At 44.4% G+C, this 21,584-nt stretch overlaps 2 protein-coding genes across 2 annotated transcripts in view; one reads left to right on the forward strand and one right to left on the reverse strand.

Moving 5' to 3' along the window:
• Positions 1 to 21,584, reverse strand: part of LOC138600738 (pyruvate carboxylase, mitochondrial-like) — a 354,400-nt gene that overhangs the window by 110,156 nt on the left and 222,660 nt on the right. The window lies entirely within an intron of this gene.
• Positions 1 to 21,584, forward strand: part of LOC138600421 (leucine-rich repeat and fibronectin type-III domain-containing protein 4) — a 39,140-nt gene that overhangs the window by 11,701 nt on the left and 5,855 nt on the right. Inside the window, exons 2-6 of the mRNA XM_069671843.1 lie at positions 7,981 to 8,592; positions 8,680 to 8,842; positions 10,608 to 10,778; positions 11,562 to 11,723; positions 12,495 to 13,229. Of these exons, the coding sequence (XP_069527944.1) occupies positions 8,007 to 8,592; positions 8,680 to 8,842; positions 10,608 to 10,778; positions 11,562 to 11,723; positions 12,495 to 13,229 (1,817 nt within the window). The 5' untranslated portion in view covers positions 7,981 to 8,006. The remainder of the gene's footprint in view (positions 1 to 7,980; positions 8,593 to 8,679; positions 8,843 to 10,607; positions 10,779 to 11,561; positions 11,724 to 12,494; positions 13,230 to 21,584) is intronic.

The following is a 21,584-nucleotide window of genomic DNA, read 5'->3' on the forward strand; positions in this document are numbered from 1 at the left end:
TCTGATGACTGTAAGGAGTCCAGAAGAAGTACACATCAAGCACTTAATGTGTATATTCTCAGATGTTGTGTTTTTGGAGATGCGCATTTTTGAAAAGACTAGAATTTCATGCAAACATAGTCTGAAGGCTGCTGATCCTACACATTACTATTAGAGCAGCAGACCCTAAAAAACTTGTGTATCACTTTGTACTACTACATGTTAGAATCAAACATTGTAAAAGTAGAGTGATAGAAAGATACATCGTCTAGCCTGACAAAGGTCGATATTAGCTTTTGAAGATATATAGGTATTAAGGGATATGTCTGCCGATAAGTAACAGGAAGTTGCGGTTCACAAATGCAAAAGTGATAGTATATAGTTATGAACTCCAAAGTATAATTACACGAATTGCCTCCAAACGAAATCCAGGATTGGTTGGGGATTAAGAGACCACTGAAAAATAGGTTTTCTCTGGTTCTACTTTTTATAAGTTTGAGTTTGTGTGAAATGAACATCAGTTTATTGGATTCATTTCTCACTACTTCCAAACCAAATATATCATTTAGGCCGTTTATTTGCAGAAAATGACGAAAGATGCGAAACAGATGTTTTTCAGACCTCGAGTAATGCAAACATTTTCATGTTTGAACAACAGAATACTCGTGTTTTAACTCGATCAATATTTGGTGGAATAACCTTACAGCATTTATGCACCTGTTGGGTGACAATATGCCACTCTTGACGCAAAAAATCAAGCAGCTCGGCTTTGCCCGACGGCTTGTGACCGTCCATCATCAGGAGGTTTTCAGTGGGGGTCAGATCAGGATTGGGCTCGCCATGACATGTAGAGAAGAGATGCTGATTTAAGGAACACTTGGAGTGCTCTCTTACTGTTTTCTGGAGCTCTATGTGCAAAGCAAATACTTTCAAAACTGTCAAGTAACAAATTTGGCATAAAACAATTAGATTTTTAGTTTTGTTTTCTTACTAATCATTACTAATCCCCACATTAAGTTGCTGGCCAGGGAGAGGCATCCACATCTAGCTATGGCACAGCTCCTTATTATCTTACAATGTGATCTTACTTGACCTTTTGTAAGAGTTCAATGTTTTAATTAGGGCTGCACGATAAATCGTTTAACAATCGCGATGTCACATGGCAGGACATGCTGCTGAGTGTTTACTTTTAGTGGCTTCACCTGTAGCGAATAACAACAAGCATGTTCATTGTTTATGTAGACATGAAAACACATTTATCTGGTATAACTTTCTGAATTATACTGCAGGACAAAAATCTAGTCCTCTTGACCGATAACCTCTATCGTCCTCCTCTCACTCGTTACCTCATCACCTTTCACTCCCGTCCTTCAGCCTCCATCTCTCCCCTCTCTCTTCCTCTCTTCTCCCACCATCATCATAGTGCTGCCTCACAAACTCATTTCAACCACAGCTCTCCCTCTCCCTAATCAAATCCCCTCCTCCCTCCCTCATCCCTCTCTCTGACAGAGATGGATTGCGGCCTTCACCTGTTTATCGCCTTTACATATTTCTCTGCCCGTCCGCTTAACGACGCACATTCATACACACCGACTCTTCATCCCTCTTTCTTCCAGTCTTTCCTCGAACTCCCAAGCATCTTTCCCACTCGTTCTCAGCTCTCCACACTGGTGGGTTTTCATGTTCCTCCAATCTAACACCCCTCCACCCACCATCTTGTGCGCTCCTCTCCCATTTTATTCTCTCTCCGTCTCTCCCCCTCGCTGTATTTCATGCAGTTAGCCTCTTTCTGCGTCCCACAATTGTTTTTTTCCTGTTCCACATCCAATATTGACACCACTTCCCTGCGCTCTCTAAAAATTCTGGATGACTAAAGAGGACAGAATACGACGGAGTACGACAGAGGAACGACAGAGGAGTGATAGTATCAAAAGGATGAGTGGGCTTGCAGTACACACGACTGCCGCACGAAGAGGCTCTGTGGGCGTTCTTTTGTTTCTTGCCTAGAGAGAGAAAGAGAGAGAGAAAGAGTGTGTGTCTGCCTCCCTATAATTATGATTGTGTGGGAAGACTGTTGTGGTATGCTCGCGGTTGTTTCTGTATGCAAGCACTCACCTAATATCAAGGGCCTGGATTATGAGTAAGAGTGCATGCTTGGGAGTCTTAGTGTGATTGAAATAATTTCTGTGTGAGTGTGTGAAGGGCTGCCTCGACTTTCCATTGTTACATTCGTGCCAGCAAAGTGAGCAACGTCTAACTGCACATCAGCAGTATGGATTCTACTGCTCTCTCCTTTCATTCCTACCTTCAACCTCGTCTTGACTATGCGCTGACTGACTGAAACCTTCCCGTTCGCGCTCCAATCAGATCTGTGGATTACTGCGCCTGTGATAAGTGGCTTTTGAGAGCTAATACAAATCCCCTTGTTTGTACACACTGCAACATTCCCTAAGTCGATTATAGGCTAATGGCATTTGCGCCTGCCAGAGAGGATGCACAAACACATACGGCAAAAGGCAGATTTGGAAATATACATGCAAGCACACACACGCACACACTCGAGAAAGTATAAACGTTATTAATTATGGTCGGCATGTAAGAAGGCCTGACATTTATAAGGCTCCATAGAGACTGAAAGATGGAGACTAGAGAGCGCGATAGGTCTTAGCTTAGCTTTAAAATCAAGCCCAGCGATCGTCTTAATTGCACAGGTGTGGGTCAGGGTTCAGAAGCATCACCAGAAAATAATGGAAATGTACGGTTCTAAAGCTATTAGCATCTCCATATTTATGTGGGCTCGGCTGCTCCCTCCTGGGGCCAGGGTGGGTGTTTCAACAGAAACTTTTTTGAAAGTTAGGGTGAGGTTAGGTTCAGCGTGGCAGCTCGAGTCGTGCTCCAACACGGGGGGGGGGGGGGGGTACTGACTAACTCCACTGATGCTTTTAGCTTATGTTCTCGCTCGCTCCATACAGCCTTTTCTTCTCTCTTTCTCTCTCTCTCTCCGCCCGACTGTTTCCTGCTCTCCGGAGGGTGGGAGTTCACGCAGGGTGGTGTAGCGAGAAGCTTCCCAAAATAGATGAAGAAAAAAACAAGAAAGCGACGCGGCTAAGGGCACTCATATGGTACAATTACCTGGGAGCACGCGCTTTAGCAAAACGCTGACACCTGGCCAAACGCACATGCATTTCCTCACCTGCTCTGTGATTTGTCTCCATCACATCCATCTTTTTAACCGACATCCTGTATGGTTTCTGTCCCAAAAAGTCAAGGAGAGGTTTTTTTCCGTCTTTATGCTACACTGTGTGGTGTGTGTGTGTGTGTGCACGCTCACATCTGTGTGTTCCCTTCTTATTGCAAATTCAGCAGCAAAACTCTTAAGAGCAAGTGAAAGCTTGCTAAGTGCAGAGAAATGTCACGTTCATTTGCACACAGGAACACACACATCTACAACCACATACATTGAGCGCAGACACTGGCTCGTGGTTCTGACGGTGCACACACAGACCCGTGCAGACACTCACCGTACTAAACCTGTATGCTGCATCAGTAAAACGTCTAAGATAAGACTTTATTGATCCCCAGAGAGGAAATTTAAGAGCTGCTGCTGCACGCGAAACAGACCAAAGAGGTTAAAGATGAAAGAAAACTATAATACATAAATCACAGTTAAAAAGCTTCAGGTCATATCACACCCTACAAGAGTGTGTACTTATACTATTTTGTGCCGTTTTTGACCTTTAGTGTACATCCATAAATGCCTGGGAAAGCTAAAACAATGACTTGAGGCAACACTGAAGAAAGTTATAGGTGCAGAAACTAGTGCCTTATCCCTATAAAGTGTCAGGTTTCCAAACGTAGCGATTTATGTCATAGAAAACTGAATTTTAACGGATAGTTGTCGGTCGAACACAACAGGCAAATTGAAGACAAACTGTAACCTTTGCCTCTGGGATCTTATGATGGGCAATTTCAACTTATTCTCCAACTAAGTTTCATAGAAAATAATACATAAATTAAAGTTGTAATCTCGAAGATCTCAGTTTTGTTCTCTTTGGCGGCACCTATGGTGATAAACAGTAATTGCAGGCGCACTCTTCCCAGATATCCAGACAGTGTTGCATGTGTGACGTCTGCGGATGGCTCCGGTTGTAACTCTTGATTTTCCTCGCTGACGGTCGCTTTCCTTTTTAGACTGTTTGCCTTCATCTGAGCGTCAAATTTGTTTCTTTTTCTTTGGATTTTCACTTATTATTGAAGTTGTATATGTAGTCATCCATCTTTTATTTAGCCTTTTTTACACTGCGGTTCTGCCTCAGCGCCGCAACAAAGCTCCGTTCTCACGCCACCTTTGTCATATTACATTGGACCACGCAGGCTCTGCAGTTAACACAGACACCGTTTCGCCTCTGTTACTACCTCTAATGCCGGCTCAGGGGCAGAACGACTTCGCCACACCATTTCGCCTCAGTGTGTTCTACATGGAAGATGGAACGCAACAGAGGCGTAATAATCCCGCCTTGAACTGGCAGTGTAAAAAGCCCTTTTGTTTGTTCAGTCATAGTACATTACTCTGCGTACCCTCTGCTGGGTGATGGGAAATGCGTCACTAACCGGGCGCACATCCCTCTTCCCGTTAGGCGTTTTTGTCCTCAAACTGAAAATACACACAAAGCGCAGATGTCAAATATGTCATGAAGATAAAAAATTGCTGAAAGATCGGCTTTGCTGAGGTAGAAGTGTCATTTTGAAAAAGATTGCTGAGGCTGATGGAGACAGATTTTGGTTTTAAATATTTAATCTTGCAGTATCTCACTTATCTCCACTGAAGCTGCTGCACAAGCTGAGAAACATTCGAACAAGTCCAACCAAGTAAATGTACTTCCAAAAGTAATCACCATACAAGGTGACCCGGCTAACAAATAGTCCTTATACCTGTTAAAGTCAATAATTCATATAATTACTACCTTTAAATGGGAGAGAAAAAAGGTAGACAGAATGCATGGAGTGGAGGTAGAGAGAGAGATAGAGAGAGCAAGTGGAGGAATGTAAACGAATGGGACAGGGTGCTATCCATCTCACAGGGTCAGATCGATCACCAAGTGGACGGATCAGTTACACCCGACTTCTGTGTGTGTGTGTGTGAGTCAGAAAGCTTCAATACAGCACTGCTCTAGTTGCAAATGAGATCTGCTCCCTAATAGACGAAGAGCAAGAAATGAAGCCGAGGGGGAGATGCTGAGGTGGAAGGAGAGAGATGTCAGGGAGGCAAGAAGTGGTAGGAGGAGGAGTGAGGCAGTGAGGTAAGGGAGAAAAATGGAGGCATGGGAAAATCGAGAGATGAAGCAGATGGGGGGGAAGGATGGGGGAGAAAGTTAGATAAATGAAGGAGGCCGATGGAGGGAAGGATGAGCGGGAAGGGATCGTGTTTCTGAACACGGCAGTAAGGATGTGGACATGGAGGGCAGCAGAACCAGCAAACAATGGAGAGACAAGAGAAGAAGACACAGGCAGAGGAGGGGCAAAAAAAGAGGGCGAAGGTGGCGAGGTAGAGCTGTGACTGATAACATTATCGTACTCCGGTTGCCTCAAGGGCAGACAAGACAGAGAGAAAGAAAGAAAGAGCGGGAATGAGACATAAAGAAAGCAAATGCGGAAATTTACTGAGCAGCCGGAGGCACAGAGGGTTATAAGACGGGAGGTGAGCAAAGGACGGAGAGACGGGATGGAAGAAGACAGAAAACACGAGGAGGAGCGCTGCGGCGAGAGATAAATGGCGGAGGAAAGATGGCAAGGAAACAAAGGAGGATTCCTAGGAATAGAGTCAGAGGGAGAGGGAGGAGAGGGAGGTAAGAGGAGGGTGACGGAAAAGCAAGTTGTTACTAGAGTGCAGAGAAAGTGCAGAGGGAAGGAAGGAGGAAAGATAAAGGTCAAACGCAGGAGTGGGGAGACACAGACCGCACAACAGGGGAGAGCGTGATCGTATTGACATTCAGCCTGCCGCGGGGAAAGTGAGCCGTCGGAGGGAAACAGTAGCAAAGTTTGGGGGGTAAGCCAGGGCCAAAGCGACCACAGACGTACTTTTAAAATGGCAAATCATTTTCTCTTGTGGAAAAAAAGCTGCTGGAAGTCGGCTGCTCCTGAGCTCCTGCGAGGGCCTGACACGCCTCCGCAGGGGCTCAGGAGCAGCCGACTTCCAACACCGACGGCCCTTGGGACTCGCTGTCACTGCGAGCGTATGTGACTTTACCGCCCCCCATACACACACACACACACACACATCTCCAGCTGCAAGCTGTTTATTTTTTTTTAATCTGATGACACCAGACATAAGGAAACAACTTTCTGTGCTACCATCGCTAAGTTGGAGTGTGTGTTGGGTGTTCTATTTTTAGCTTTGGCTTGAGAAAGGTACAGAGGTCCTGGTAGTCATTACAGCTCCCAAGAGCGGCCAAGAGCCACTCAAGTATTTAGTGTTGAGCACTAAAAAGCAAAAATCGACAACAAAAGCTGCGTTTTTCCAACACTTCAGGCTTTGTAGCCTATAAAAGGTCGGCTCAAACCTGCCTTAGCGCCCTTCCTATCAAATCAAACTGCGTTTCTCTCCTTAACTAATTGCCCATCAGTTTAATGTTCCGCCCTAACATCCTGCTTGAAAAGGAAATGCATGACATTAAGGAAGTAATGATACCATTCATGGCAGCCTAAGGTAATCCATATGTGATCTATCCCCATCATCTAAAAGGGATACTGCTTATTTTCCTCCCTTCTCTTTGCTTTAACAACGAGAACATTTAGGAGCGGGAGATGAAACGTAGCATTATTTTAAGCACAAGGTTTTCTTTATCTGTTTGATGTAGACGGAACGTCTCAAAAATAGGACACCGTAGGCTGTCTAATGTGGCTAATGGAGCACACTGTTGTTTTGGATGGAGACCAAAGCAAACCATGTAGTAAGGGGAGGAGGACGCAAAATGCTGCTGGAAACCCCCCCCCCCCGCGGTTTAGAATCTGAGCTAAATGGTAAAGCCTCTTTTGGTTTCACGCAGAAAGAGCAAAGCTAGCACCTAATGGAAAGTATCGAGCCGGCAATTTGCGCCAACCTGTACAGTCAGCATGATATACAGTTATGTCTGGTCGTTACTCAGAGTATTAGGTTGCATACATTATACATCACTGTAATCGGCATGCTCTGCTCCGCACTGCGAGTTCCCAGATTGCTTTGCATGAAAACACACCCGTCTTTCTACAATCACGTTGGCTTTTCTGTGTGTCGCTGTCTGACTCACCGTCTTCTCTCCCTCGTCACCGTGGCTCTGACTGTTATCAACACTCCCTGTCACTCTCTCTGTATCTAGGTTACAGTTGCTATGCCAACTATTATGCATGCCAATCAGTGGCAGTGACTCATCTCCATACCGTCGTCACATGGCTGTATTTAGGATATGGTCTGCATGCCTGAGATGACAATAGGTAACTTGAGTTGTGCTGTGGAACCGCTAAGCTGGTGACCCACTTTGATTCCCTGACCCACAGTCTTGAGAAAGGGTCTGATCATTTAACACTTGTCTCATCTGCTTTCATAGGTTCCTATGTAACGGTTTCTATGGTGACTGGCTGTGCTCAGTCTTTTGGGATGTTGTTGCTAGGCAATAAGATGTAGCTGTGAAGAGTTACACAGGTCTGTGTGTGCTTGCAAGTGTACATGTAAGAGGTACAGATGTAGCAGGGGCGTTAACCATTTTTCAATATGGATTTTTTATCCGATGAAGCACCAAGTGGGCATTAGTGCAGAGTGGTAATCATTTAAGAGAAGGCCTTGGCCCACACAAGAGAGCATGTGTGTAGAACAGGCTCTCGTTCGGCTCTGTCTAGTCAGAGTAGGTGGAAGACTGGAAACCAGACACAAAAACACACTTCAGACACCTCTTATAAAACAATGTCTGCAGGGAACTGAAACCCCTCTTTGCTCATTTTATCTTTCCTTTTTTTGTCTCCCTGCAGGTCTGTGGATTGCCAGGCGTTCTACCATGCCTGTCCCCCCACCCCTCAATCCCCGCAGACAAAAACACCTGCCCCACACACACCTCCACCAGGAACAAAGGGCAGAGAGTTCCACCTTCCCCTCCCTCTTCCATCCATCCATCCTCTCTCTCTCTATTCTTCCTCCTCTCCTCGTCTCATCCGTTTCCTCCTCATCCCATATCTTCCACTGCGCCTGCCCCAGAGCTACCAAAAGAACCCTTCCCGACTCCGGCCCCTTCCCGGCGTTCCACTGGCTGACTCTGGTCACATGCTGCCTGTTGCCTTCTTTGATTGGAGCAGGGGAGACGTGGGGCGTGGTCTCAGCCTGTCCCTTCCACTGCGTGTGTCGAAACCTTTCCGAGTCGCTCAGCACACTCTGTGCCGACAAGGGCCTCCTGTTTGTCCCCCCGCACGTTGACCGACGCACCGTCGAGCTGCGACTGGCCGACAACTTCATTACGGAAGTCGGTGGGATCGACTTTGTCAACATGAGCGGATTGGTTGATTTGACTCTGTCGAGGAATACCATCCACCTGATCCGACCAATGGCCTTTGCTGACCTGGAGAGCTTGCGATCGCTACATCTGGATGGTGAGCCAAAAGAGTTGTGCAATTCCAAGATAATGATGAATATTGGTAAATGTTTAGATGACAACAAAGAATTAAAACATATTTCAGGTAATCGCTTGACAATACTTGGACCCAGGGACCTCGCAGGTTTGGTCAATCTGCAACACCTGATCATCAACAACAACCAGCTGGTCAAAGTCTCCGTCCAGGCCTTTGACGACTTCCTGCTCACCCTGGAAGACCTCGACATGTCCTACAATAACCTCAGGAGGTAAAGCTTCTGCCTCTGTTGTGATCCTCAACACACGTCCGTTCTGCTTTGTTAATTATAAACACTGTTATACTCTGGAGTTTCCTGTGCTCACGTCTCGGTCTCTGGTGTGCGCTGCAGACGCACAGCTCAGCTCTCGAAATTTCAAGGCACAGTGGAAATGTCTTATTATAATGCAGGAGTCAGCAAACACAAGAGAAAAACAGAGGAGAAAGCAGGGCACACTGCTGAGGCCAGGAGGAGAGGACTAAAAGCTCAGGAAAATTGAAAGTGAATCAATTTTGATGAGGTCAAAAATTCCTTTGACTTCGATTTTGTAAAGATTTGATGAGTGCCCGCCTGAACTTGCTCCACTGTGTATGACTGTGCATTGCTTTATCTATTCTATACCGGCTCTTTAGGGCACTAGGTGGTATTCTGCTAAACCCTAGCTGGGACATTGAAAACTAAAAGCATCACTACCTTTTATTCTGGACTGAATAAGTCAGAACAATGATGATATTCTTTATCCATCTCCTATTCTCCTCATTTTAGTGTCCCACTGCGTTGATGAATTCAGCTGCTTTTGGACGTCAGGTTTGATTTAGGTGTTTCATTTGTCTCCTTGACAGGAGCTCTCTGGCCTCTCTCCAATCTTGAATACCTCATAAGAAAAAGGGATAGATGATGCATACATTAGCATCTGCTGTTTGCCTTTTTCAGGTTACTGACAGAAGTCTTCAAATAGAGATTCAAAGTGAGCCTGCATCCCTGATTCTTTCTTATGAAAGTTAATACGCTCAGAAATGAAAACATATCGTGCCACAAAAGAACTTTTTTTCTGGTTGGGAAAGAGATTATCCAGGTGGGGAGGCCCACCTGTGTAATTTAATTAGGAAGGAAAGTGAGAACACCTGGTGCCTCCCGCAGCCTGGATTTGTTCAAATGCTGCTTTTAGCAGAGTTTTGCACAGCAGCTCTGGAACCTGAGCTGATCTCACACTGTGAATCTTCTGGGACACTGGTGTTAAGCAATGCAGCAAAGATGGGAATCGCTAACTCAAGTCTTAATTCTTCTTCTGTTTTTGGTTGGCTTCTGCGGCACCTATATTAAACTCCTGCTACGCATCAATGCTCATTTGCAAAACTAACAAACAACGTTATGGACAATGTTTTTGTGCTACAGTATCTAACCTAAAATGTGATTTATTTCATTATGAATCCCAGTACTCCTTTCCCGTCATCTCTCTATTGTTAAGAGGCATTCTCCTGTATTATTTATTCATATCTTAATGTATTCTATTCACATCTATTCTAGTTTGCTTTTTCTTAGTCATCAGTTTTGACTCACCCATTTGTCCAAAACAGTTCTTAAGTGAATGTCTGAACATAATGAATACTAAATGACAACAGCAACGGGTCGCAGATGGGACTGTTGAAACCCAGAAAGGAGACGGATTGAGAAGGAAAATGAGCATCTGTTGTTGTTGTCTGTCATTGCCGTCACTTTAATTAGTCTTTGTTGTTCATGTTTTCTGCAGAGTCAGAGGAAAATGCTCAGAACATTCGGCGAAAACTTTGACTGTTACATAGCAGCGCACTTAATCGGGTTAATTTCTTTTAAAGTGACAGTGTACCCCACAAGGGACACTAACCATCAGATTGAGGAATCTGTCTTCTTAGCGGTCATTACTTTCAAGTGCTATTCTCACATTTTATAACTAAATGAAAGTCTATAAATTCGACAAATCTCACATGAATCTTAATCCTCTGTTTCGTTGCTACAGAGTACCATGGGAGTCCATTCAGAACATGGCCAGCCTGCACACACTCAACCTGGACCATAACCTGATAGACCACATAGCGGAAGGAGTCTTTGGAGAGCTGTATAAGCTTGCAAGGCTGGATATGACCTCAAACAGGCTGCGAACCCTGCCTCCTGATCCCCTCTTTGCAAGGTAGCTCTTAAGCTTCGTCTTTTATGTTTCTTTAAGAGGTGGTTCAGTGGAAATGTTCTGTACCAGACATTAACAGAGAGACACAAAAGTGTTTTTTTCAACAGGAGAGTTATGAAACAGGCAGACAATGTTAGTGTCTCTCCATTCACTATCTATTTTGCTCTCTTAGTATCTTTTTTGAGAGCCAAAAGGGGGAGTTTGATTCTGTCAGAACATTGTGCATTTGGTAAGAAAATAAGGAAGATGTTCAAGATATTATGCTGTAATAAAGTCTTACAGCCCAAGTCTCTAGGACCATCTTCCAGGAAGCTTAGGAAGTAAACCTAACAGTGCTGTTTTTCTTCCTTAATATTTGCAAAAAATCCAATTGTATTCTGCCCAGGCGAGCTGCAAGGTGCTTTTAACAGCACTAAAGCTAAGTATTCCTCCTGGGCAGGTGTGTAACTGCCTGTTTTGGATCGTTTTCAAAATGATTTGTTTCTCTTATTTTTAGCAGCGAGCACTAGTCTTACGGATGCCAAGACCTCATGCAATAGCAAAATTGTTTTTGTTCCTCTAAACTCCTCCTTTGAATCCTTTGAAATCACAAAGCAAAGAAAAACCTTTAAAATATTAAGACCTTTAAAATATGAAGAAACAAAAAGGGGAGTAAGTTCGCAACGGAATGTTTTCATCACAGATTTCAAATAATGCAAGGATACAGTACTTACTTCAACTTTGACTCCATTGAGTCTTACTAGTTCGAGCAAGTGAATGGATGGCTTTTTTTGTTGTTTTTTCCAGGTCCCAAACAGGTGCAATAAGTCCCACCCCCTACAACGCTGTCATAAGCTTGAATTTTGGAGGGAATCCGCTCCACTGTAATTGCGAACTGCTGTGGTTACGACGGCTTATCCGTGGAGACGACATGGAAACGTGCGCAACACCTGCTCACCTGGCTGGAAGGTAAGCCACCTCAATTGGTCAATGGATCACTTGCTGACCTGCTTAGTTTTAGAGTCAACTGTTTATCCTTATCAATTCAATAGTGAAGGCAATTTCAATGTCAGGGTAAGCAAACGATTCCTACAGTATGGGGAATGTGTTGAGTCGACTGAATGTTACACACCCTTGTTTCGTAACATTTGTTAAGGCAAGTCTGGCCTACGAGTTTTTGCTTTGGCCCTATATTAGCGCACAACCAATTACAGGCCGTTAATACATTTTATGACACCTTATTGGATCATCAAGTGTGCAAGAATAGAACTGGAGCAGGAACTTGCAGGGAAGGTAGGCCTAAAGGACTGAGGACAAGGGGTCTGAGAAGGAGTCTGAGAATGGTATACATCTGTTGTCATTCTGAGAACTCATCCATGAAATCTCTCTGCTATAAACTTCCAATGTAACCCTGAAGTCAAAAGTATGGAGTGAAAACAAGGAATGAGGAGGAACACGAGCATCTGTTGCTGTCATCTGTCGTCGCTGTCGCCATTAATTACTCTGTGTAGTCCTGTTTTCTGCAGAGTAGCAGAGGAAATTATTCAGGCTGTTATACGTTGCTGAACTTTCCCCTTAAATTGATCGACAAGAGCACTTAAATCTTTAGGTTAATGTAGTACATTAATCTGCCAAACCTACTTCAAGGGAGAAAACAAGACAACTTCCTGCACCGAGCCAAAAAGGCGTTTCCGCTCTCTCTCAATGGTTTAATCCTTCTTCCCTCTCTTGTTGTCTTAGATACTTCTGGTCAATTCCCGAGGAGGAGTTTACTTGTGAACCACCTCTCATCACTCGTCACACTCACAAGCTGTGGGTGCTTGAGGGCCAGAGAGCCACGCTGAAATGCCGTGCCATTGGAGACCCTGAGCCAGTAGTCCACTGGGTTTCCCCAGATGATCGGATCATTGCGAATTCATCTAGGACCAGCTCCTTCAGCAACGGGACCTTGGATATGTTAGTAACAGTTGCCCGGGATGACGGGGCTTACACATGTATCGCAATAAACGCAGCGGGCGAAGCGACTGCCACTGTAGACCTGAAAATAATCCCTTTGCCTCATCGGGGCGGAACAGGTGGAAACACAGGGAATAACAACGTGAACACCAAAAACAACAGGAACGTGACCAATGGGATTTTACGGACAGATCCAGGCTCTTCGGATATCAGCACGGGGAAAAACGGAGGGATTAACAACGGTGCAGGACGGGGAGGAGAGGTGGAGGATGGGAGAAAAGTTGCAGCGGAGGACAATGAGGGAGATGGTAGCAGGGCTGCAGAAGGGGAGAGGGTGGACGGAGGGAGCATGGAGGATGACGAGGGGGACGACGAGGAAGGAAGGATGGTTGGAGTACAAGGGGTTACGTCAACATCCGCTCAAGTCCGATGGGATTTGGGGCGTTTGTCTGCAGCTTACGTTGTCTGGATGTATCAGATACAGTACAACTGCACCGCAGACGAGACCCTCATCTACAGGTCAGTACAACTTTGCTCTGTACTTATCAATATGTAAATGATGGAAGCCTTTTTGACTTGTCTTTTACAGTTGCTTGGATACACACAGCTACAGCTTCTCTACAACCACAAGTCCTTTTTTGATTGTCCGTATCTCCCCCACTCAAAAAGCTGACATCCTGTTTTCATGCAAAACTCCTTTAAATATTTATCTATTACAGCATGAAACCTCAGTAGTGCAACAGCTCACCTTGTACATGGACGGCTGGATTTCTCAAGGGAAGGGTGAATGGGGAGACAGATGAAGGGATAGAGGGGCGAAGGTAGTTAATAATTCATCTTCATCATTGTATGACACTAAAACCCAACAGGTAGATCAGTGCGATAGGATGAGGGGAGAATGGGAAGACAACTGGATGAATGTTACGGGAATAAGGTGGAGTTTAAGTGAGGGCAACATTGAGTCAAATAAACATTTATTTATACATTTATGAAGACCAGATGGAGATTAAAGGCTGTAAAGTTTGTGCCCTGCTTTAGGGAACACTTTTGAGGCAAGAAATGAATTTGTGCAAGAAAACAAAGTCTTTGCAAAGCTGCCAATCTCTGGATATTGTTTCTTAGTCTTTCTTTGAACCTATTTGTATACAGTACCTGTGGGTCTCGCAATAAGAAAGGGGGAGGAGGAGTACTACTGCAGCAACTTGTAACAGCCAAAGAGCGCCAAAAGAATATGAAAGAGGAATAAATCACAGCTTACAGTGTCTGGGAAACAAACCGCTTTGTTTTACTTATCTGAATCAAGGGTCAAGTTTAGATGGTGTTGTACGCTGTAGAGACGGTAAAGCTCTCTAAGGCAAGTTGAGATTTTGGCATATACGAATAAAAAGTGGCTACGTTAAAAAGATTGGAACACAAGTTCATGAAAAGAAAACTGGGTAGAGAGAGCAAGTCAGAGAGGCAACAATGAGTCTTGTCTCTCAAAAGGAAACGACGGCTTGGCTTTACTGTGCTTCTATATATAGGATACAACTACAATAATGTTTACATTCGTCCAAGGTTTACTCCTATTGTATTTACAACCATAGATTGATTAAACATGTAAATCTCTTCCTGATGCTAAGAGAAACAGTGGCTTAAGGAGATACAGCAAGATGATGTAGGAGGTAGAGAGGGGAGGTTGGGGAGGGGCTGCTATCACGGTGTTATTATTGTTTGCTTTTGATTTCACTCTGCATTAATTCAGGGATAGGATATAGTCTCCTCAAGATGAGGCAGTACGAAGCGGGACAAGGGAGACAAATAGATCCAAAGATGATTGGAAATACAAAAAACTGTGGGCAGGTATAATCAGAAGGATTTAGGGAAAGTAAGGAAGATGGCAGCCATGGTGGATCGAAAAAAGACTGATAGGGAAAGAAAAAAACTAATAGTTTGAGTGATGGATAGAGCCAGAAGGGAGCGGGTGAATTTTAAGACAGGGATGATGCCTCTGAGAATTCAGAAGGAGGTGGAAAGGGATCAAGGGAGCAGAAGATAGGAGATGGGCTGTACCCAAATCACCCTGGGAGAGATTGAGATGAAAGAAGGATGGGTGAATGGAGGGAGAATGACAGATTGGAAGGGAGAGAAGAGGGAGGGGGGTGGGCCCAAAGGGTCATCAAGGAAAAAGGCAAAGGTGGAGCTGTCAGGGGAGGTATTCAAATCCATCACTGAAAATAGAGTTAGAGAGAAAACAGAAATACACCTGGGGATGGGAAGAGGGAAGAAAGGGTTGGGAAAAGTGGAAGTTTGGAGGACAAACATAGTGAAAAAGAAAGAAGTGGAACGAAGCACAGACATTTGGGGTAAAACTAAGACATTTGAAGGACTCCTTAATAAAAACAAACAAAGCATAATAAGGGCACATGGGAGTTGGAAGATGAGAAAATGGAGATTAGGCGGTGTGGTGAAAGCCTCGCCACTGCTCGAGACGGCGTTGGGTGGATGAAAGGATGGAGGCGATGAGGTGTCTCGCTGAAACGCCACATCATAACAGATGAGCGCAGATTGGGCACAGTCCCACGACACATCTGTGGCAATTACACATGGAGAACTAATTACACGATTGAATTGAATGAGCTGAATGAGATCTTAGCTCCCTCGCTGATCAACTGTCGTAATACCTCTTCTGAAAATACTACAATAATAGGAGTGCAGGTTGCTTTTGTCCCTGGAAACAACAGTGAGAAACTAAGAGAGAGAAACAGGGATGGCCTCGCGCAAACGTCTAAATAGTTGGAGAATCACTTTTGACAAATTAGTAGGAGCGAAACGTTGAGCTTGATAAAGTCTTGCAGGTTTATTGTACTGGATTGTGTTGCATTCGACAGATGCTTATAGTATTACATCAAATCCCAGCTGCCCCGGCTGAACAAAGGGCGATGCAGGTAGAATGTCCTCCTCCGAGGGAGCAAACACAAAGAAATAATGGAACAGCAGTATCAGCGGAGGTGAGAGCTCAGCTGTGCAGCTTGAGACAAGAAAATGCCGATGTACACAAAGAAACTCGCACAGGAGCAAAACAGAGGAGAGATAAGCTGGAGACTCACAGGAGAGATGATGAAACTCGGCCAGGAGGGAGTAAGCGATCTGAAGTTTGACTAAACTCTAAATAAATAACACTGCCGACCAAACAGGGGAGGGGATAACTGCCTCAAAAGGGAGATAGTAGCTATCTTGAAGGTGGAATTGAGATAGAAACTGAACCGAATTGGAAAAGAGAAGAAGGAGGTTGAAAGAGGAGACGAGAAGTCTGAGGGCTCTGAGGTAGGAAGCAGGGAAATCGGTCTCCAAGGACAGATAAAGAGGAAATGGAACAGGGGGCAGCATTTGAAAGGAAGCGTACCACAATGCAGGCACGGATTTCCAGTGTGGATTTCCATCATGCTATCGATGTGCCAGTGCAGGCGCAATATCACACCAGCTAGCAAGACTGTGCAGAAAGGAGTCAGCCAAAGGGAGTCTGGCTCATGGATTCAAAAGGGGAAAGAATAGACGAGTGAGATTTCAAGCTTTCCATCCGGGATTTGTGTTTGTATTTTTGTTGTTGTGGCTGCTGTATGGGTGCTTTGGCAAACGCGGCAGCCCGGGCGAATTGAGCAGAGGAAAGGGGAAGGAGAGGGACAGAGAGAGAGAGGGGGAACAAAGGGTTTAGGAATGGAAGACAAGGAAATAAGTAAGTCGCCAACAAAAGACAAAAAGTGAGCTATAAGGGGAGGCAGACATTTACGTCACATATACAGAGCTGCCAGATCTGATCATCTTTAAAGGTCATTTAAATGCGAGACAACACCTGTCTCCATTTCTGCATGCTTTATGTCGTTCTTTGGGCTTTTGAGACAATGCCAGGTGGTATGTGATCCATGCGACATCAGCTGGGCACCGCTCACCTTGTGACCCCTTACTTTGTCATCTAAGCCTCCATCTCTAGCTTAACCACGGTGTTACAATTCCACACTTTGATTGAACACAAAAAAAGTCCTTGATCAGTTAATGTGAAAAAAAAAAACAGCCAAAGAACAACCAAGGAAGGTCGCTGGCTGAATGTGAGCATTTACCAAATTGGCATGTGTTTCCTGGCCCACACATGAGCACAGCGTACCTGAAGGACGAAGAATAGGAGAAAGAATGCCCTCCATGATAATGAGGCTGGATTTGTAAAAACACGTCTGTGGTACCATCTGCTAGAAAATCTAGTTTTGAACAAGGATTTCTCCTTCAGCAGGCCGTGCGTGAAGGCTCGAGTGAAAGAGTTCAGTTGTAAACCGGCATCGAGCAAACAAGGGTGGACACAGTGCAAAAGCCCAAACAGCCTTACAAAACATTGCATCATGCGGATGCTGTTTAGTTTTGTTGAGACTGTGTCAGATTCAGTTTGATTCTGTCGAAGTTTGGGGACTGAAATGAACTGTGAAGTGTTATCCAACCTGTGTGTAAACAGAGGGAAGACAACGAGATGAAATGCAGACTTAAAATTGCCACGGAGCTGAATAATCGGCTCAATGTGAGAAGTAAAAAGTGCAAAACATCACTCAAAGCTTCACTACTGCAGGACCACTTTACAGGAATTGCAGTACATTGTAAGATATAGGTGTTTGAGTCCAGCCTCAGTGTGTATACTGAAACTGGAATACATTATTCAATAAGTCTGAATTATATAAGAGGCAGCCTGTTGCTTTCTGTTATGCTACTGAAGTTATTTTAGGTTTGAATGGACCCTTAAAAATATGACAATCTGTTGGGATGCACCTTTTCAATACTTAATGATCACTGCTACTTCCTGTGTGTCACTGGTGGCAGATGTATGACGCCTGATTTTTTAATCAGGTTCGGAAGAGTCTTTTAAAGTTGTAATCTCGAAGATCTCAGTTTCGTTCTCTTTGGCGGCACCTGTGGCGATAAATGGTAATTACAGGAGAACACTTCCCAGATATCCAGACAGTGTCGCATGTGTGACGTCCCCGGTTGTAACTCTTGATTTTCCTCGCTGACGGTCGCTTTCCCTTTTAGACTGTTTGCCTTCATCTGAGCGTCAAATTTGTTTCTTTTTCTTTGGATTTTCACTTATTATCGAAGTTGTATCTGTTGTCATCGATCTTTTCTTTGTTTGGTCAGCCATAGTAGATTACTGTTTACTCGCAACACTTGCAGAGACCGGAAAAGCAGCCGCTTAGCCCCGCTACCCTCTCTGGCAGACCAACCACTGCTGGGTGATGGAAAACACGTCACTAACTAACACTAACTCAATCAGTGATAGTAACTTAACATTTATTTAAATGAAAATCTTCGAGATGATCACTTTAAATATGCAGGCAGTAGTGAAGGGACGAAGAAGGTATTCACTATTTCTCCCCCAGAATCAACCTTCTCTAAGAGCAAAGTTTGTCACAGACTTGAGCATGATCGCAGGAACAGAGAGAGGAAGAATATGTAGCGAAATCATGCATAGATTAAGAAATAATGATACAAATGGAAAAAACTCTCCGAAAAGGGAGGCACAGTTAAAAAGTACAGAGCGAGAGCTTGACAGCCACGGGAAGGAGCATGCTGAGACAGACAGACGGGAGCATGGGTAATGAGTCACAAAAGGATTAAACAAATATTACATGAAAATTAGATGCATGCAAAGGCAACTCGTTTGCTGCCGCAAACTATGCTGCATATTTGACTTAGATTTGACAGCTAGAGCTAAAACTAGATCTAAAAATACAGCAGTAAGTACTCAATACAAGAAATCATAGGAGAAACAAGATAAGGGATTCTGCTGAGGCAGCAAGAGATAAGGCTGTGAGGAGAGATATAAATGCAGGGAGGAGGAGTGAGGGGCCAAGAATGGAGAAAAAGGGAGGATGATGGAAAGAGAAGGAAGGGAGATAGGAGAGGGACAAAGTGAGGTTGAGAGTTTTACCCCAGAGGCAGATGTAATTAAGTGTTAAACTACTGCGTCAATACATGTGTCACCTCACATCAGGGGCTAAAGGAAGGGTCACACTCGATACATATGCCGTCGTGTATTATACTGTGGGGTCAGAATGAGGGGGAGAGAGAGTAGCGAGGGATGGAGAGTGAGATTCAAACTGCTTTTTATTAAGTGGTTAAGAGAAACGATGAAGGAAAACAAATACTGGGGAACTGGGGAGCAGAAGGAGGTCATAAAAGAGAAGCGGGAACGAGAAAGAAAAACAACCGAATCAGGCGGTGTGGGAAAATTAGGCCAAATGAGGGAGAGCTGAGTGAGAAGGATAGATTAAGGGAGAATGTAACGAAAAAATCCAAAGGGGGAGGGTTAAAAGAAAGACTGACAGAAAGACAGATGAAGGAAAACAGAAGAAGACATCAGATAAAATCGAGGGAGACAGCAAACGAGACAGTAAACAGTCCAACGAATCAAGACCAAAAACTGGAGGAAAAGGGTAAAGGAACAAAGGACATGACGCGGGGAGGGGGAAAAAAGGAAACGAGGGCAGTATAGATGTCAGCCGGAGGAGGAGATAATTGCTTTGTTGTTCCTCCTCGCCTTGCTTTCTCTCTCTGTCTCTCGTTCTCTCTCTGTGCCCAATCTTGTCGGGTGTCAGACCACCGGACTATGTAACACAGACAGACGAAAAAAAAAGACAACGAGACTGAGTGCTGAGAGAAACAAGAAAGGAAGTGAAAGAGGAAGAGAAAGAGGAGAAAAGGGGGGACAAGATTCCTTCACTCCTTTATCCTCTTTATGTCACTCTTTCCTTATCCGCTCTTCCCTTCTCTCTCTCTCTCTCGGGTACTAATAATTACTCGTTTCTGTGTCACCAGCTTGAACAAAGCGTTCCCTTGTCTCTTTCACTTTCTCCCTGCATCTGTGTGTGTGTGTGTGTGTGTGTGTGGCTTTGCAGAGTTTAACCATAATTAGAAGCACAGAGGCAGACACTTACACACATGTTTTGGGCGGCAGGGTAAAATGCAAGTGTCTGCAAATACAGGTTCGGTTAATGAGAACACCACCCGAGGCTCTTCGACATAACTAAATCTATCAATCAGTTTGGTGTATTACAGACCGGCGGACGGTTATATGAGGTGCACTTTATATTCATGGACATGCATTGTCTCAGGAGCGTTAGTGAAATATCATTTCATGTGCCCATAATGTTTACGCAGAGCTGCACACTTGTCTGTATATACCACAAAAGGCATGAAAATATGGTTAAAAATGCATAACGCAGTGATCGGGCGCATCAGCATATCAAAGATGCATGCATTTGTGTGAGCGTCCGGGTCGCCCATGTATATTTCAGTGAATTTGCTCGCCCATTTCTTTCGCTGCCAGCGTAGCAAAAACAAGAGAGGTGATGCACCGTCTCATAAGGGAGGGGCAGAGGAGAAGAGTGGTAATATAGGTGGAGGATGGAGGTTGAGGGGTGGGAGAGAAATGGAAAGATGAGGGCAAATGGAGAGGCGGCAAGGAAGAGGAAGAGAGGAGAGGCAGCTAGAGGAGGAGTGACCTTGGATGCTAAATAATGGTACACGGTTATAGCTGTGGCTAATAGAGACATAGTACAGTGACTGAGAGAAAGAAGAGACGCGAGGAGGTCAGGTGGAGCCCAGTGAGACTTGCAGAAGGATTTGCGGCGATCACAGCTGATTGGCTGCGGAAATACAGAAGCGGTAAACGAGCCAGAGAGAGACAAAGATGTGCAGAGAGGAATCAGCAGAACTGAAAATGTAAGTCAAACGGTAAAAAGAGGTCAAACATGGAAGAGAAAAAGGGAGCGCAGCCACTGCAGAGTTAGGTAAATGAAGAGAAAGGACAGGGGGGGAAAAGGGCAGAGGATGTGGAGGGAGGGGACCGATCAGTGGGAAGAAGGAAAGCTCTTCATAAAAGATGATAGAAGAAGAACGAGGAGGATAGACGGCATCGAAAAAGAGCTGAAAAGAAAGGATAGAGGGAAGGATAAAGGAAGGAGTATTGAATGGAGGGATTAGGAAAGATGACTCAAGGATTCAGTCAAGGTGTGTGCACGAGTCACGGTCACACAACAGAGGACCAATTGAATAGCTTGATGCATGTCCCGGTTTATTGTACAAACTATAGACTGCAAAAAGCACTCGGTTGTTTTATGTTAATCCACATATACCATTTCATCGAGTGGAGTATAATTCATTATGCAACCATGAATCAGGAAAGCAGCACAAATATTGCTCGTAAAATACTTCTGCAATCTTACTCTGCAATGAATCCAATAAAGCATGCAGCAGCCTAACGGCCATATTAATCAAGCTGAGACATTAAGAGACAAGGGGAAAGGAAAAAAAGAGGAATCAGTATATCAAAGTTAAGAGAAAGCCCATTAAAATATAACCTTTGTAAGAAAGAATCGGCCCCTGAGCAGAGTACACGACTCCCAACAGTGATGGTCAAATCTCTGCCCAGAGGCTTCTATCAATTATACACGGACACATACAGGCTCCGGAGGACCTGACACCACTGTAATATATCTCAGTGCCTTTTATAAGCCTATTATATGACCAAGGCTTTTTTATTCAGAAACAGAGGCCGCGGTGGCGTTACGAGTCCTGCTTCTTGCATATTTCATGCGGGAAATGTGATTGAGCACCGACTGTCTTTGCTAGTGGACTTTACAGAGGCGATTCACGATCTTCCGCTGCGGTTGATTGCCAACGACGGGCTTTCATTTTGGGTTTTCATCATATTTCGTTGTAATTCTTTGGCTTGATTGCACTTCTTAAGACGCTTCTCTCTTCGCTGAATATAGAAATGCTTTCTCAAAACCTTCACTTAGCTGCTTTCTTTCCCAATTTTAGTTATTGCGTTGATGTTTTGGGCCTGCAACACAG

This window comes from Semicossyphus pulcher, unplaced genomic scaffold, assembly GCF_022749685.1.
Source record: "Semicossyphus pulcher isolate SPU_LCO1_2020_fin unplaced genomic scaffold, fSemPul1.0.p SCAF_21, whole genome shotgun sequence".
NCBI lineage: Eukaryota > Metazoa > Chordata > Actinopteri > Labriformes > Labridae > Semicossyphus > Semicossyphus pulcher.